This window comes from Drosophila novamexicana, unplaced genomic scaffold (assembly GCF_003285875.2).
Source record: "Drosophila novamexicana strain 15010-1031.04,08,12 unplaced genomic scaffold, DnovRS2.1 tig00000770-arrow-pilon, whole genome shotgun sequence".
In the NCBI taxonomy this organism is placed as follows: domain Eukaryota; kingdom Metazoa; phylum Arthropoda; class Insecta; order Diptera; family Drosophilidae; genus Drosophila; species Drosophila novamexicana.
Genome location: NW_020824821.1, coordinates 2,892,501 through 2,911,342, shown reverse-complemented (window position 1 = coordinate 2,911,342; position 18,842 = coordinate 2,892,501). Strand labels below are relative to the sequence as shown.

Here is an 18,842-nt window from a genome sequence, read left to right as displayed (position 1 = left end):
AAACTTCAAAATAAGAAAAATATACTTTTACATTTTGTAAGTTACAAAAAAAGATAAAGAAAAGTATGTTTTTACAACTTTTCAGTTATATACAATAATAATTTTAAACATATAATCGTAGAAAAAAAGATATTATCGAGACGATACGAGAATAACTTTTGGTTAAATTATTTACAAGAAATTAAATAAAATTTGTATATAGAAAAAATTAAGAAAAAATTACTTAAAATAAATATGCAAATATAATTAATATATAGCTATAAGTAACAAACAGCATTAAATATATAAATAATATATAAATTAAAATGTAAATAGCTTATAAATATAAATAATAATATAAAAATTTCTGTTGAGGCTCTTAAATAAAACTTTCTTCAAACATTTATATAAAATTATTATCAATATAATTAAAGAAATATATAAATTTAAATTTGATAAATAATTGTAAGCAAAACAAAAATCAGAACATTATAAAAAAATGCAATTGTAAATACTATAATGTAATTTATAATTGCAAAACGTATTAAGTTTATTATTAGCGCGCAATGCAACTTAAATAATTATAAAACATTTTACACATTGAAAAAACAAATTTAAAAAAAAATAATTAGATATTTCCACAGAAATGTTAATTTGCTTTGATTTTTTGATTATGCAAATTTTCAGCGGCATTCAACCGCAATAGAAAATCTCTTTTAATGACATTTTGTTTAATTTGGCATAATTATCTCGCTGCTGTTATTGTTGTTGTTGCACAGCAAAATTCACCGCTCTAATTAAAAATGGCAGCAGGTAGCCAAATGCAAAATTCAATTTAATTTAAATATTTTAGTAAATTGAACTGAAAGCTGGGCCCGAATATGGGCGGATATTTTGACGCTCCATTGACGCATTTTAATTGGCCCCGTTTTCTTGTTGTTGCCATTTAATTGGCCAATTGATATGGAACATTTCGCAACTATACAATTAGCCTGGCCAAAATGCCGTGTCAGTTAGTTTTCAACAAAAGAAATGGATCACAGAAATTGATAATAAATTAAATTATGAAATTATAAAATTGCTATTAAGCTTACTAAACGTGTACATAATAATAAAATATGTTTAAATCTGGCCATTTATTTATGTATTTATAAGCCTGCACGACTTACCAACTATTTGCTAAATGAATAACATGCTTTCCTTTTGGCCATGCTTTTCGCTTCAGCTTTTTGTTCGCTCGCAGCGTGCAAAATTTATAAATAAATTTGGATAAAATACTGGCAACTTTTTTTGTTTGTTTTATGTTTATGGGATTATGCACACAAACAATAGTGCATAATTGTCTTAATTTAATGTGAATAGCTTGTAATTGGTGTGGTTTTATCAGCAGGAGAAAGGATTCTTCGGTCAGCCGAATCTTGAATGCCCTTGCAGTTATACTATGTCACATATATATATTATTCGATATGTTTCTGAGCATAACCATACTTTTTTCATGCACTTTTGGTCATTTGAAATCTTCAATAATATGCAAAAGAAACTGTTTAAGATATGCAAATAGATTGAATAAGTTTTTGCTAGCATCAAAGCCTTGGCCAATTTTTTCTATGTCTGCTACGACTGTTAATCTGGTTACGATCAAGTATAACAATGCCACATAGAAACAGTTCAGAGAGGGGTAATTATATTCCGCAAGGGTATATATAAGACGTCAACGAGAACTTAAACAAGTAAACTAGATATAAATGCCAAACTTATTTCATATCTATGTTATTAGTCATATTTTTTGAACACATTAAATGAGAATGTAAACAATTAAAAAAAATTTTTTGGAAAATGTCTGCTTTAGAACAGCTCAAGAAAGTCACGACCATAGTCGCCGATACGGGTGACTTTGATGCCATTAATGTCTATAAGCCGACGGATGTGACGACAAATCCATCGTTAATCCTGAATGCCTCAACTATGGAGCACTATAAGCATCTCGTACAGAATGCAGTCGAATATGGCAAACGTAAGGAGGGTACTCTGGAGAATCGTGTGGAGGAGGCAATGGATTATTTGTGCGTATTATTTGGTTGTGAAATTTTAAAAATTGTGCCTGGTAGGGTGTCCACAGAAATAGATGCGCGTCTCTCATTTGATACGACACAGAGCGTGGAAAAAGCATTGAAATTGATTAAATTATATAAATCGCTTGGCATACGGAAAGAACGTATTCTCATCAAATTAGCCTCAACCTGGGAGGGCATTAGGGCGGCCGAAATTTTGGAAAAGGAGTATTTCGTACATTGTAATCTAACACTTCTCTTCTCCCTTGTTCAGGCTGTTGCCTGTGCGGAGGCTGGCGTAACATTAATCTCGCCGTTTGTGGGCCGAATTCTGGATTGGCATATCGCAAACACGGATACGAAAAGCTTTGAGCCCAATGATGATCCGGGCGTTATATCTGTGCGAAATATCTATAACTACTACAAGAAAAATGATTATAAGACCTCAATTATGGGAGCATCTTTTCGAAATACGGGCGAAATCAAAGCATTAGCTGGCTGCGATCTGCTAACGATTAGCCCAGCTCTGCTGAAAGAATTGGAGCATGATCGAGGCGAGGTGCCCGTCCAATTGTCTGTTTCGAATGCCAAACAGCAGAATATCAAGCAATTGTGCCTTTATGAGAATAAATTTAGATGGTTAATGAACGAAGATGCCATGGCCAGTGATAAACTAGCTGACGGCATTCGAAAATTTACATTGGATACCGTAAAACTAGAGAATTTAATTCGTTCTTTCTTTTAACCATTTAATCTGCAATACTTCTGTCAAAGAGCTCAATGTTCGCCACATTGTTGAAGCATCGACCTGTGTTTACAAATTTTCAATTCAAAATAATTTAGTTTAAAAATATACGCTTCTTTTTATGATATGACGAGCATAAATGAAATTTTTAGTTAAGAATAAAACTTGAACTTGGCCCTTTTATTAATTAATACATTTTATGAGACTTCTTAGTAAAATTTTCCTTAATTGTAATAGTAAATTAACTTAATTTTTTATAATAATAAGCAAAATATATCCAAAATTTTTGTTTTTTATAGCTATTTTACCTCATACAAAATATTCACAACTTTTGGATGATTTGCTTTTGTTTTGTTTCTCTTTTTTCCACAAATAAACCTTTAATTGCGCAAAGCTCTTCGGCTCGGTAAATACATAAGCACACACATACATCTATAACTATTATTTATAACACATTGATATGATAATAATTTGTTTTAAAATATGATAAATTTATGGTACAACATATTTAGCTGTAATAAACACTCAGATATTTGTTGTTGAATATACATAAGGGGTTCCAACTGTCGAATTGTACTTCAATTTCCTATGCTTAGCTTAAACTTAGCCCTAAACATTCAACTTAAATACTCGCGCTTTTTCTCTATTTCTTTCTTTGACTCTTTTCTATCATGGTCTAAAGTAGTTGTTGCTTAAACACTATCGAATACCTATCCATCTATATACAACATTTAGTTCTAGCTTAGGCATAACTTTTCTTTTTCTAGCGTTCAGCTTAAAATCTCACATAGCTAAAATCATTTGGATTTGGCGCTGACGTCACTATTGAACCGCTTACCTCTTCCTCAACGGCCGTGGCATATCTATTGATAGTCGCATTCTTCTCCAAACTGAAATTATCCTCTGTGGTCTTGTTGTATGTGGGGTTTACAAAGTTCATCGTATTGCCCCGTTTCGGGTATTTCTTTAACACGCAGTAGGATAACTATGGAAGAGGTAGAAAAATAAAATTAAATTGATTACTTAGTTTGACAAGTGGCTTGTGGGGGTACAATCAAATATACTTACGCTTATAACAGCTGCTGCGGCTATGAGTGCTCCTATGACAATTAAGGCTATTTTGCCCGAATCCCCTTCCGTTGGCTGCGCCGTCTCCGCGACCTTGCCACCCGTATGTGTCGCATTTCCGGTGTTTACAGCATCTGTTGGGCCAGAAAAAAAACAAAGGGAAAGTGAGAAATGACGTGAAGTGAATTATTTTAAGTTATGATGAATACCAAAACCGAAACCGAAATCAAATATACACACAAATTAAGAACATATAAAAGTAAGGTTTATAAAGATTTTACAACCAGAAACCATCCCATTGTTTAATAAAAAAAAAAAAACAGGTTTTATAATCATGATTAACATCATGAATATAAAAAAACAATTAAGAGGTTCTATTCGGAGGGGATACCCTGAACCCTCTTATTCCAACACAAAATTCAGCTGGCGCTGCGCGCTCTTTTGCTTTAGTTGTAACAAAAATAAATTAAAAACGAGAAAGAAGGCTATCTTCGGCACACCGAAGATCTAATACCCTTGCAGACCCAACCTTTTCATAATGCTCATAGTGCGTGGCCCGTATCCAAGATGTACCGGGAAAATAGTAAATGCCGAATTTGGTCAAGATATCTTGATAGCCAAAAAAGGTTTTTAATCAAAAACCTGGTTTTCGAGCGGTCGTTCCTATGGCAGCTATATGATTTAGTGGTCCGATCTTAATAGGATTTTGCATACATATGAGGAGCATAGTTAAATTTATAAATGCCGAGTTTGGTCTAGATTTCTTGAAAAACAAAACGTTTTTCATACAAGAATCTACTTTTCGACCGATCCCTTCTTAACAGGATTTTGCATATATGAGGAGTACAGTAAAACTAATACATGCCGAGTTTGGTCAAGATATCTTGAAAAACAACATGTTTTTTCATACAACAACTTAATTTTCGGCCGATCGTTCCTATGACAGCTATATGATATAGTGGCCCGATCCAGGTGGTTTTCACATATGTGCTGCCTGCAACAGAAAAGGGACTTCTGCAAAGTTTCATTAAGATAGCTTTAAAACTAAAAGACTAGTTCGCATAGAAACAGAAGGACGGACAGACGGTCAGACAAACAGACGGATACTTTATCTGGTCGGAGATGTCTCATTCTATGCGTTACACATTTCATGACATAATTATAATACCCTCTGCAAGGGTATAAAAAAAAATAAGTTCCCTTGGCAGGGCTCGAACTCGCAACTAACCGCTCTATTTGCCGCCGTCTCTACTCAACAGCCACAAAAAGTTTCCTCGGTAGGGCTCGAACTCGCGACAGACAACACCACTTGCCACCGCCTCTACTCAACAGCTATACCAACAACTGAGTCTTTATGATAAAAAAACGAATTCAAATAGTAGCACAGAATACAATACAGTCGCAATTGTAATGCTGTTGATGAATACGAAGCAGACGTGTATGAATGTGTGTGTGTACATGCATACAGATATTCTTCGAATTTACTCTGGTGCGGCAAACACGTGTTTCTTAACCGATCGGTTCATGAAATTTTCTACAGTATATCTTATTGTACAATAGAATATTTGTGTATTCTCAAAAAGTCAACTGCATTTAAATTGTGGCTTAAATTTGATGTCAATACAAGTTCGGTTGAGGTAGTAGCGGAGAGGTGGCGATTGGTATAAAATGAAAGATACTTGATATGTATATACTATTCTAGAGTAAACATATCACTTTTGGTGGCTCTAGCACTTATTATTTACCCAACTTGCTCAAAAAACAGGATTTCGACATTGATATTTATCGATTGCTTGGAAACGGAGTAAGTTATCCATTATCGGAAGCAAATTCGATCTGCGCATGGAGTAGGAGAACCTACAGTTAAAATTTCAGCTAGCTCTTAAAGGTTCTAAGATCCTTGTGTTCATACATACGGACGGACAGACGTACAGACGGACAGGCAGACGGGCATGGGTTCAGGGTATAAAAATCGTTTGTTTTATAACAAAGAACACAAATATGTTTTTTGTTAAAGATTGGCATCTTTTAAAATAGGCATTGCAATAATTTTTCAAATAATATTAAAATATATTTAATTTGTGAAGTTAATATCTTTATAAACTTGGTTGATAAAGAAGTTCAAAGTCATATCTCGGCTAGGCTTCATGATGGAGTTTAAAGGGAACTTGTTCTCAACATTGATTGACGAGGATTATAGGATTATAATTAACGATCATAATGTATTATATATTGAGCTACTTAATAAATCACTGGTTTATTTTGTAGAATTATTCATTTTAATATACCTTAAATAATGGAATATTTTATAAATTTTCCAAAATAATTAAGCTGTATTTCAGCGGGCACGTCTCCTCTTTTGATTGTTTTTCTGTTTTTTTTTGTTTTTGTTGTTCCGCGTGTCCAGCCCGAACATAATTAAAATATCTTCTTATTTTTAGATATGTATGCCAAAAAACAAAAAAGTCGACGACATCCCGTGGCGAATGTTTCCGTTGTGTCCCTATTTCAGCCCGCTGCCCGCCCCCTCATTTAGTTGTCAACTTTTTGTGTCACGCTTTTCGCTTTTCTAAGGTTGTTGTTGTCTGTGCGGCAGGAAGTTGTAGGATTTTTCCGCTGTCAACATAATTCGTTTTCATATTTTCCGTTTAGAATTTGTTCAAAAGTTAAGCACGCAGCAGGCAGGACGCACGACGCAGGGCACAGAAAGCGTTAGCCTGGCAAAGGATGTGCCGCATTTAACAGCATTGCACGAACTGTCGCCTCTTCTACATCTGCCACTTATTGTTCGCGTTTTTGTTGTTCTTATTAATTTTTTGGTCTATAGCCTGTCATAATTTCCATGAACTGACAACTGGCCCGCCCGGTGCTGCGGATCAGCATGAGAATATGACGCATATGGCAACGCCAGCAGCAGGAATTATCATTAAAAGTTGGCATTGGCAACAGCTGCACAGCATCGATTGTTAACGGCAAAGGGGCGGTTGGGTGTGGGCGAGAGAGAGAGAGAAACAGTTTATTTTGAGGCATTTTTGCAATTTATTTGCGGCATTAACAGACAGTCAAGTGGCAAAAGAAAAGCAGTTGAAAAGCTCTACGCATATTTGCCACATTAATTGCACGTTGTGTGGAAGTGTGTGTGGGTGTGTGCGCGGGTGTGTGTGTGTGTGGGTCTGCTAAAATATAAGCTGCTTTCAAATGGTTTGAGGGGGCAAGCATCATTTTCTATAATTTAAATACTCTTTCAAAGGTGAGCTAAAAAGCTTACACAGCTGAAGGCTGTCTGTAGTCGGTTAAGAAAAGATGTTCCGAAAAGGGTTTCCGCTTAAAATAAGCCACATTTGTTTTTTTAGCGACGTGTCTAAGCTTTTGTCAAAATAATTCTGTTATACCTAAAAACAACGAAAAGCTCAAGAATTGAGGGTTATTTTTAGCAAGAGAAATTAAGGCGAATTTATTTTGGATGAAATCTAGACAAAGAGATATAATTTAAAATTTTTATCTATAATCCATTTTTATTTCATAAAATTTTTATTTGAAATTTGTAAACTTTTGTAATTGTGAATATTTTTAATAACACTATTAACGAGATAGAAAGGCTATCTTCGGCACGCCGAAGATCTAATACCCTTGCAGACCCAACCTTTTCATAATGTGTATAGTGCTTTGTCCGTATCTAAGAAGCACAGGGAAAATAGTTAATGCCGAGCTTGGGAAAGATGTCATGATAAACAAAATGTTCGTTCCTATGGCAGCTATATGATATAGTGGTCCGATCTTAATAGGATTTTGTATATGTATGAGGAGCATAGTAAAACTAATAAATGCCGAGTTTGGTCAAGATGCCTTTAAAAACAAAATGGTTTTTCATACAAAAACTTAATTTTCGACCGATCGTTCCTATGGCAGCTATATGATTTAGTGGTCCGATCTTAATAGGAATTTGCATACATATGAGGAGCATAGTTAAACTTATAAATGCCCAAGCTCGGACAGACATCTTGTCCAAAGTCTTTAAAAACACATGTGTTTTTATACAAAACCTTAATTTTCGACCGATCGTTCCTATGGTAGCTATTTGATATAGTGGTCCGATCTTAATAGGATTTTGCATATATATGAGGAGTAAAGTAAAACTAATAAATGCCAAGTTTGGTCAAGATATCTTGAAAAATAAAATGTTTTTTCATACAAAAACTTCATTTTCGACCGATCGTTCCTATGGCAGCTATATGATATAGTCGTCCGATCCAACTGGTTTTCACATATGGGCTGCGTGCAATTTCATTAAGATAGCTTTAAAACTGAGAGACTAGTTCGCCTAGAAACACATGGTTTTTTTCTGTTCAGTGGTCGTGGAAGAACATGTGCGAAAAAAAAAACGAAGTCTTTTTGCTCGGACCTAGTGTCTGGTGCATAGAAACCTAAATGCAGGTGTTCTCTTTTGCCGTTATTGATTCTGTCGGAAATAAACCGTTTTTTTGCAGACAACCAGAAAGCGAGGACCGAAATTTGCGAACTCTGAAAAAAACACTATTAATTTAAATTTAAATTTGGATAATTGTCCTAAAATGGTAAACCATACAAATATTTTTCGGAGTAAGTGAGAAGAAAGAGATTGAAGATAATTTTGGAAAGCTTAAGTTTCGTTAAATTAAAGAAAATATTCTCCTTGACTCCTCCTGGGAATACATATTCTGGGAACACCTTGTAGCTGCTGCTGTTAGGCAAATTCCTTCTTTGTTTGCTATACTTTATGTACTACCATAAATGTCATATATTATTTCTGCCACCCTAATCTATAGCAAATGAAAATTGCGTGCTTCGCAGCACAAAACAAAGTAATGCTCCCCCAATTTTTTGGCGCTTCCACTTTTTATAATCCTGCACACATGTGCTTTACTTGCTTTTTTTTTTTTTTTTTTTTTTAACACATGAGACGCGGGCACAGACGTTGCCTGCCACCAGGTGTGTGTGTGTGTGTGCGTATTTGTGATTGTGTTTGTGTGTTGGAGGGTCTCACTAACGTCATAAAAATTCGCGACCCTCGCAGCGCGCTGAATAAATGAAATAAAAACGCATAAAATGTGTGGCCAACTTCTAATTTTACTTTATGCTTCAGAGTAAGATCAGATTAGATAAACTTAGCTACGTTTGTTTGAATGTATATACATATATATATATATATATATATATATAGATAGAAAAATGTTGTGGCAACGCTGGGCATTTAGACAATGGCAAATGGTCAACTGACCAATTACAGCCAGCTGAAACAGCAAACACACCGCCAGCCACACCCTCCCAACCACCCCCCGCTCTATGCGCTCTGCTGCCCCCCATCCTCACTTTATATGTTGGCTATTAAAGGCGCAGTCGTTACTTTCGACGGCGGCCAAGTTTATGGCGGTTCGGCGGCTCTGTCTATCTGTCATGCAGTCTGAACGTATTTGCAGAACTTTGCCTGCGCTTAATTAAGCAATTTGAAGTGCGTCGGCTGGTTGGTGGAGGATAGGCTGGGCGGGGGCGGGTCGGTTTCGTTGTGGCGATAGAAAAAGTAGCACAAACCGCTAATTGAAATTGCAGTTATGGCCGTATGCTTGTTGCCTTGGCTTGGTCATCTAATTGAAATAGCCCTTAACTAGTTTATAGTTATTTACTTGAACCACGCCCCCCCTCCCCACTTGCCTGCTGACAGCCTCCCTATTCGCCCACGCTTCTCGGACTGTTGCAAAACTTTTGCCAAAGCACTCAGCACTTGCTGCTCGTCCGGCAGGACTCGCTTTAGTCCTTAACTGCTCTTGTAATTTTCTTGGAATTGTATTGCACTCGCTTCGGACCAGGCAATGTAACGGTATTTGCTTGAGCCGCTTAACGTTTGCCTCTTCTTCTACAGTTTCTCAGTTTTTTTCTCATTTCTTTTACTTTTAAAACTGACGTAATTAGGCGCATTTTGTATGGTCACCCACTGCTAAGCCCCGGACAAGCAGCTGATTTGGGTAGGCATAGAAACCATCAGTTCTTGTCGACGAAGGGACAATACTGGCCATGTTTATACATCAATTGTAGCCCAAGTGGAATTGAAAAGGGGGACAACAGCACAAAATTTTAAATTAAAAGAGATGTTGAAGTTGCCAACAGAAATAATTAAAGTGCTATTTAAATTTAACCCGATTGTTGGCCATGTGCAGGCAATTAAGTTTCAATGGCAAAGATTTATTTTTCAAGCAGAGTAATTCAAAGTTCAAAGTGACTTTTTAAAAATATCTTCAATTTGTTTAATTTATAATGTCGTGATTAACGTGAACCTGAAGCGACAAATTAAGCAGCTAGATATATAATTTTATATAAAATAAAATAGTTCATAGTCTCGAGCTGTTTGTCATGTTGCCGTCAAATTCAACATACTTATTTTCAAATTATGTAACTACACATGAACTATTTACAAGGCACTTGATTTTTATGCTAAATACTAGTGGAATAAGGGTTACCACCTCCATATGTACCATAGGTAAAAAAGCTAGCAACGCACTTAAATCAACTCTTAAATAGCAGAAAAATACCAAATGATTGCATCAAATAAGGTTTGTCAGATGACCATGTATATGCCAATGCAAAAATAGCTTTTACTGGGCACTTCAACATTAATATACGCTTAGTGTTGCCACTTAACAATATGTACTTCATTATAAAATACAAATGTACTTCATTATAAAATACCAATTACCGCTGCCATCTGGCCATGCGTATGGCAAAGTTAACATTACTCTGTTTGAAAAGGGCATATAAACATTAATAGAAAATAGCAGAGTTGCCACTTGACTATATAGAGAACATATAATAAAAATAAGGGTTGCCATCTGACCAAGCATATGGCTGTGTAAACGTACCAAATAGCCTGTCATCAGCACTCAAGCATTAATAGTCACTTAGGGCTGCCACCCGACAACCTGTCTCATTAAAATATTAAATTAGGGCTGTCACCTAACAATATATATTAAAGAGGACAACTGCAGGCAGAAAGCTGGCAATAAGCAGCTTAATTTAACTTTTACAATTGCTCAAATCAATTTGACAGCTCTATGTGGCGTTGCCATATGTGCATACAAATTTTAATATTTCGTTGACATATGACTCAAAATGAAGTACGTGCAATGGAGGTTGTTGCTAAGGTGAGGCTAGATGAAGAGCAAAATGCTTGAGCTGATGACGAATTTAATAATATAACAAAATGTTTTCACTTCACTTGTGTACGTATGTATGTATATGGCGTATCTATTGGAAGCTCGAACAAATTGCGACTTGAGGACAATTTGATTTTGTATTATTAAAAGCTTGCTGACTACCATAAAACGCTCTACATTTTATTTGCATACAACAGGAGTACACATTTGTACGTGTCTATGTGCTTTTTTCATTTCCCGGAAATGTTGTTTATTCACAACATTTTTGGCTTTTATGTTTTGTGCTGACAACTGCTTTTATTTGGGCAAATAGCTCAAAGCATGCTCTTTGTTATTTGCACAATGACAACGGCAAATGCTTTCTAATTGTCTTGATTAACTGCTATCGTGGCAATCAAATAAAATTGAACCATAGATAAATCTATGTTAGCAATATTTGGCATGTTTGTGTTGCACATTTTTGGCGGACCCTGTGCTTATTTATGAGCTCTTCATATCCTGCTTTCCCGCTTATTCCCACGCCTGACAATAATTCGCAGCTGTAGGTGCTGACAGTGCCAATTTTCGAGCTGATGAATGCGTGCGGCTGATGCGGATGATGAATTTCTGGTTAAACTATTTGCTACACAAATTCCGATGTTCCTGCACCCGTCGCTTGGCTGGCTTTCAGCTATTGCTGCTGCTGCTGTTGACCATGTCGTTTTGTGTACAATTTAATTTCGTGGCGATTTGTTGAGCGACGACAACGACAACGCTTGCCGCTTGTCAGCGACAAGTCATCCAGCCAGTCAGACAGCTGCCGTTGCCGTTGCCGCTGCCTATGTCAGTCGTTCATCATCTGCACTCACATCCACATTCGCATTCGCATTCACATCCGCATTGTCATTGCTTTTGACAGAGTTGCCGCACAAATTGCATACAGAAAAGCGTGGGTGTAAGTGTCATAGGGTTGTCGCTTACGCTTAAACTGCTTTTGAGCTGAATGGGGATAGCTCGGTGAGGGGCGGGCATGGGGATTAAAAGGGGAAAGCTGGTTGTGGGGGCAGGCTGGTAACCATTGTTGCCATTAAACATGTCACTAGCGCTTCCTTTTTGGTGGTTTGACCCCTCACTTTGCCGCTATATTTATGTATGTTTTACGTGGAAACACACAACATGGTTGTGCTGTGTGTGACTCTGGCATGTGTGCATGTGTGTGAGTGAGTGTGTCGGTGTGCATTTTGAGTGATTATGTCGATATCATTGATGTTGATTTATGATGATGACATGTGAGCGTTGGCGTCGTTGAATGCATGTGTAAGAAATTGGCGTGACAAATGGCATACAAAATGAAAAGAGAGAGAGTGAGACACTCTAAGAGAAAATGAGAGCGAGAAAGTATTTACATATGTGTACGTGTGGACACGCATTTTGTTGTCTGCGAATAATTTGTGGATATCACAATATGACATTAAGTTATGAGTTGGTATAAAAAACACAGAGCACATATATAAATAACGATGGACGGGATTAAGAGTAAGTAAAGCTAAAATAATGGACTATAATTAGGTTAATCTATAGGGTAGCTATTGAGCTAATAGAGTTAAAATGATGGATTATAATTAATACATAAGGATGGATGGCCTATAATTAATATTCTGAAATAGCACAAAAAAAACCAACACCTGATGCTCAATGTGCGTATCAGAACAAAATTAACTATAAATCTTCAATTAAAATGTTTTTTAATATAAAAAAAAAATTAAAAATATTAAAAAAAAATGAGAATAATAAAGGCAACTTGTTTTTATAAAAAATTAATAATAAATAAATAATAAAGGGAGAGGAGAGGAGAGGAGGGGAGGGGAGAGGAGCGGAGAGAAGAGAAGAGGAGAAATTTCAGACTTTTAATATTGTAATATTGATTTTTTCTGATTAACGCACACAGACAAAAAAGACATATTTATACTAAAGTCCGCCACCTCAACAAGTAAACGAAATCGAAAAATATAACTCATACCCGACGCTAAAATGGGCGCATCTTGAGGAAGATTCGCGAGTGTTGGCGACGACGTCGAGAATTTGACCCGCGTTGTAGTTGAATTTACTCGCATCGTGGGTTTCACGGGGCGTATGAGTACTATGGAGCCAAGAGAAGGGTAGGGCAAAATTCAATTGAAATAAAATGAAATTAAAATAAAATGGGTAATGAAATTAATTTAAAATAACAATAGAGCAGATGTTAAGGGCCTTAATAAGGCTCAGCTGCAGTCTCGTGTGGCTGCAGCCACCACAACAAGGACACGTCGGCATCCAACCGCGAATGCAGCGAGCCGTGCCGGCAATTACGGTTGCTCTTGTTACATTCATGGAATGCATTTTCCAAAGTACATATTAAGCCCCAAAACCCAGAAAATAAATCTGGTAAATGGCAAAGCTACTTACGATCTTCGACGCACATCAGACCATCGGGCATCAGCTTGAGGCCCGTGGGGCAGGCGCAGGATATGCGCGGACTGCGTTCATTGATGCGCGGAGCCGGCAGGCAGAGATGTGAGCAGTGGCCATTAACCGCTTGGCAGTGATTAATGCCATCGGGCTGGCGATAAGGATGATACACATGGATGACCATGGGATGTTGGAGCTGTGAATGAATAGAAGAGCGTCAAAATAGAAGGAAGGAATATCCAGGATAATATAAAACTTACCATATGCACAGCCGTGATGGGTTCTACACCCTCCCCAGTAAATTTGTTGGCCTTGAAGACCGTCTGCTTGTCCCAGTCGGTCCAGTAGATGTAATCCTCAAAGGTGCTTATGGAGAACGGATGCCGCAGATACTCCGTCGAGTAAAGGATCTGTCTGCGCTGTGAGCCATCGTAGTTGGCCGAGGAGATGACATTCAGCTTGCCATCCACCCAGTAGATGCGCTTCCTCACCAAATCCAAGGTTATTCCATTGGGCCACTTCACATCGTAGTTGATGATAGTCGTGCGATGGGAACCATCCATGCCGGCGCGTTCAATGCGCGGCGAGGCGCCCCAGTCGGACCAGTACATCCAGCCCTCGATGGGATCGAGCGCTATGGAGCGCGGTATATCGAGCGCATCCTCGATCAAAACCTTGCCCATGTTGCCATCGAAGTTGGTCAGCTCGATGGTGCACTTGTGCGTGTCCGTGTAGTAGACGTGGTTGTAGATCCAGTCGACAGCCAGGCCATCCGAGGTAACCGATGAGTGCTTCAGGACGACGGTCTTCTCGTTGCCCTCATCGATCGGCGCCTTGTAGATGCTCTGCGTGGTCACATCGCTCCAAAAGATCATGCCCGTGCGAAACACAAAATCCAAAGCTGTCGCCGACTTGGTATTGTTCACAATTGATGTGATTTCCATGTGGTCTAGCGAAATCTTGCGTATGTCTTGGCGACGCGCCAACAGGAGAGAGGCATGTCCCTCCGCCGCCTTGCAGCGCGTGTGATTGCGCGAATCCCGCATGTAGCCCGCCTCGCATTCGCACTTAAAGCTGCCGACTTCATTGACACAGATCTGGGAGCAGACACCCGGCTCTTCGCACTCATCTATGTCCACACAATGGTGGCCATCGCTGGCCAGCTTGTAGCCCTCGTGGCATTCACAGCTGTAGCCCACCGGGTGATCCACGCAACGATGCATGCAGCCACCATTTTTGGTGTCGCACTCATTAATGCCACACTTGCCCGCCGGCTCATCCTCGCCGTCGGGGCAATCCTTGCGCTTGTCACATACCTTATCCAGGGGAATGCATTGACCGCCACCACATTCAAATTGGCTGGTGGCATTGCAGCTCTTGATTTGAGCTGACAAATGACAGTCGCGTTCATCACTGCCGTCCGCACAATCCGCCTGCCCATTGCAGGTGAGATGGCCGACAATGCAGCTGCGATCGCCGCACTGGAACTGATCCGGGCGGCAGGTGACATTCTTGCAGTTGGAGACAAGCTCATCATCGCCATCAGGGCAATCGCGGTCTCCATCGCAGAGCCAGCTTTGGTGCAGGCAGGTGATGCGATCCCTGCACTGAAACTCATGCGGCAGGCAGGGCGTTACAGTCTGTCCTACGATGCCGCAGTCCTGTGGCAGTGTGAGAGCAAGAGATAGAGAGAAAGAGAGATAGAGTGAAGGTATAGTCAATAAAATTGCCTGTCTGTGGTGCGTAGTTGATTTAAAATGCATTTTGCATAGCGCCTGTCAAAGGAAAGTTTACTTGAAATATGCCATAAAATAGCAACTACTACACAGTCAGCCCTGCCACACACACATATGTATATGCATATATCATTTGCATAAAAACACTCCCTTGCCTCGGCGCCATTGCCTGCATATCTGTAGTTACATACTTTTTGGGGCTGTTCTCCACATTTTTCACATAGTGTTTTTATGTTTTCTTTATATATATTTAAAAAAATTTTTTTGGCAAGCTATTTTAAACATTGGCTTCCCCCTTGACTGACAACAAAAAAATCAGCGCGTGGCACACGTAAATGTTTATGGCATCAGTTGTCAGCGTCAAATGTTGACGGCGACGTCACCAGTGTTGAGTAATGCGCGAGTATTGCATTATTTATGTTTCCTAGTGAGAACATGAATATATATATTTATATACTTATGTATTGTGCGAGGGCTGTTTTGCAAGTCTGATAAAGTTCATGTATGCATCCTTCACAAAGGTTTTGTGGACTCAAGATTTGTTTTTGTGTATTTCTCTTAAACTATTATTTTTGGATATTCGCTATATTAGTAGTCAAATTATATTAGCAAATAGTCTGACAGGTCTATGGAATCAAAGCATTTTAATAAATTTAATTTTATTGGACAGAAGGTGAATTTTAAATGGCGAATATTTTGATAAATATATCGAAATTTCAGTTTAGAAATGAATTATTCTTATGAAAACAAGTAGGAGGTTCTAGTCGGGAGCTCCCGACTAGGGGATACCCTGAACCCTCTTCTCCGAGATCAAATACATATATATATATTCTATTTAGCTATATGTCAAGTTTGGTGACTCTAGCTCTTATTATTTACCAAAATTTCCCAAAGAACAGGATATCGATATCGATTTTGATCGATTGCTTGGAAACGGAGTAAGTTATCGATTATCGGAAACAAACTCGATCTGCGCGGGCACTAGGAGCACCTACATCTTATTTTTCAAGTCTCTAGCTCTTATAGGTTCTGAGATCCTTGCGTTCATACATACGGACGGACGGACGGACCGACAGACAGACGGGCATGGCTAGATCGACTTGGCTATTGGTGCTGACCAAGAATATATATACTTTATGGGGTCGGAGATGCTTCCTTCTGCCTGTTACATACATTTGGATTTTGCACAAATACAATATACCCTTATACCCATTTTTAATGGGTTCAGGGTATAAAAATAATAATAACAGTCAAATAAAAACACATATATTTTGAAAAGAAAATTAAGACTTACAAAAACTAAAACGTAACATATAAAAGAAATAATTTCAATATTTGATATTAAAAAAAAAAAGTATTCAAAGTTTTGTTAAAATTTCTTTAAATTATATATTTTGTACTCGTTTTCGAGCAAAACTTTTTTTCTGCAAAATTTCCATTTATTTTCGTCTTGCAAAAAAACCAACTATTTTTACTATTTAGCTTATTTATTATACTTATTATATTGTGATTTACCTATATATAAATTACGTTACGATTACCGAAGTTGTGAGGCAACCCTCGCACATGTGCTTGGTTTATGCCAGCAGTTTGCTTTTAACTAGTATGATAGACTGAGAAAACTTACGCGCTCATCGCCGCCATCCGGGCAATCCGGTTCGCCATCGCAGACCCAACTCTTGCTTATGCAGGCATCATTGCTGCAGGTGAACGTTCTGTTCGGGGGGCATACAACTTTGGGGCAATTGAGCTCATCGCTGCCATCGCCGCAGTCGTCATCGTGATCGCAGACCCAACGCTTCTGAATGCAACGGCTATTGCGGCAGGTGAACTCATCGGAGCGACAGGTGGTATCTGGGATACAATTAGTATATGTACATGTTAGACAGTGTGTATGTGTGTGTATGAATGGGGGAATGAAAGCTGGGAGGATTTAGCTGGACTGCGCTTATGACAATGAGTGCTAATGTTAGCATGAGCTCTTTGGTTAGCTAAAGTAGAGAGTTAGGTAAACAACAAGCTGAAAACAAGCCAAAGCCAACAACAAAAATAACAACTTAAGCTGAAATATGCGGGACATAACTCAACAAAACCAACACCATTATAAAAATTGCTAAAGCAACGCGCTAAGGGATAAAAACCAAAAAGATTTGTTGCCAACAACTACAAAAAAAAAACAACAAAATGTCTTACAAAGGCATTGCAAACTAAAGTGTGCAGATGCCTGTGTGTGTGTAAATATTTGTGCTTTATTGCATGTGTATTGTTTAGGTAAGTATTACACAATTCTTGTAGGAAAGTGTAGCATACTTATGGCCAGCAAGCTGAAGTATATACACACACAACTAAGCACACTACAACAACTAGAGTTTTTAGTCACAGCTTACAAACAGTTACAGTTTAAGATTAGAAATTTTCGAAATATGGCTTACTGCACGTGGCCTCATCGCTGCCATCGCTGCAATCTTTGTTCTGATCACACATCCAGGCAAGTGGTATACACTCGCCGTCGCCGCTCTTGCAGGCGAACTCATCTGGTGAGCAGGATTTGCTCTCTGCAATATACAAATAGATGACGGAGAAAAATATGGTGTTAGTGTTTAAATATGACAATATGCTTATGCGTTCACTCGATCAGATGTAGTGATTTTATTTGGTAAAGTTTTTAGCCCAGAAAAATTTATAAAATGTAGAATGTATATCATTTTTTTTTTTTTGTTGACAGAACTAAAAATGAATATGGATAATAAATAAATATTTTTCAGTTAGAATTGAAAAAAAAAATATTTGAATATGTTTTATCTTAAGGAAAAACAGTTATGTGGGGGATGCCTACCTGCCAAAAATTTAAAATTTACATTATATATATATATCAAGTTGGCTGGCACAGCGAAACAAAAAGAATATGAAACCCCATTCAAATTTGCCCACACTCAGTTACGAGCAGCAAAATGGCTGTAAAAATTTCCTAAAGATAAGCTCTGTAAGAATTTCGACTCACCCCAAAATGGGTGAGTAAAAATCAAGTGCCTGATAAACTGCGCTACAGCTCTTGTTTATATGCACATGTATATGTCGAGTGGCTTCTTACTGTCTGCCTAATGGCGTTGCTGAGCTAAATCTTTGATTACTGCAGCAGCGGCATATTACTGGGCGTGTTTTTGAGGCAACGCCTTAAAGCATGCAACAGAGTTAGGCCAAGACGTTTAATGACTGCTTCTTGCCTGGCATTGTAATTAAGTTTATAAGAAGCAGCAGCAGGAATTGAAGTCCAATTGTGGCTGGCGCATGCCAGGCAAGTAATAAACATAGTTGTCGTGCCAGCACACACAAGCCCACACACACGCACACGTACGCATTTAGCAATATAGGGCAACTCGAACTGAGGCTAAGCGGGCGGCATTTTATCTAGGCAGTAATTAAGACATTATCAGCCAACACTCCATAAAGTTAAAACGCACACATGCGTACACATTAAAGCAATTATCACACACAGCCAAACACACATATCCATATCCACACACTCACACACACCCATACTTATATAGAGGCTGCCTATATAAGTATGCTGGCTTGAAACTTTCATTGACGTTTTACCAGGCGTACATGTACATGATGTTTTACCAAAGCTTACAACACATACATACACACA

At 38.1% G+C, this 18,842-nt stretch overlaps 2 protein-coding genes across 9 annotated transcripts in view; one reads left to right on the top strand and one right to left on the bottom strand.

Annotated features, from left to right (window-relative positions):
• The window catches only part of LOC115763797 (low-density lipoprotein receptor), a 50,656-nt gene that overhangs the window by 806 nt on the left and 31,008 nt on the right, over nt 1–18,842 (bottom strand). For 3 of the 7 annotated variants that reach the window (XM_030706533.1, XM_030706537.1, XM_030706539.1), the window contains 7 exons: nt 17,623–17,745; nt 16,818–17,044; nt 13,715–15,115; nt 13,452–13,650; nt 13,027–13,146; nt 3,844–3,977; nt 3,016–3,760 (listed from right to left, as the gene is read on the bottom strand). In XM_030706533.1, coding sequence (XP_030562393.1) covers nt 3,551–3,760; nt 3,844–3,977; nt 13,027–13,146; nt 13,452–13,650; nt 13,715–15,115; nt 16,818–17,044; nt 17,623–17,745 — 2,414 coding nt within the window. In that variant the 3' untranslated portion in view covers nt 3,016–3,550. Of the gene's footprint in view, nt 1–3,015; nt 3,761–3,843; nt 3,978–13,026; nt 13,147–13,451; nt 13,651–13,714; nt 15,116–16,817; nt 17,045–17,622; nt 17,746–18,842 lie in introns of those variants that run through there. The other 4 variants (XM_030706535.1, XM_030706540.1, XM_030706534.1 and 1 more) reach the window with 4 other exon arrangements.
• Nucleotides 1,743–2,904, top strand: LOC115763798 (probable transaldolase). 2 transcript variants are annotated; one of them, XM_030706542.1, is made up of 2 exons: nt 1,743–2,042; nt 2,305–2,387. In XM_030706542.1, exons 1-2 carry the CDS (start codon nt 1,816–1,818, stop codon nt 2,330–2,332), a joined length of 255 nt encoding a protein of 84 aa, XP_030562402.1. In that variant the 5' UTR covers nt 1,743–1,815; the 3' UTR covers nt 2,333–2,387. The 2 variants fall into 2 exon arrangements, with proteins under 2 accessions (XP_030562402.1, XP_030562401.1); XM_030706541.1 differs by having other exon boundaries at nt 1,772–2,904.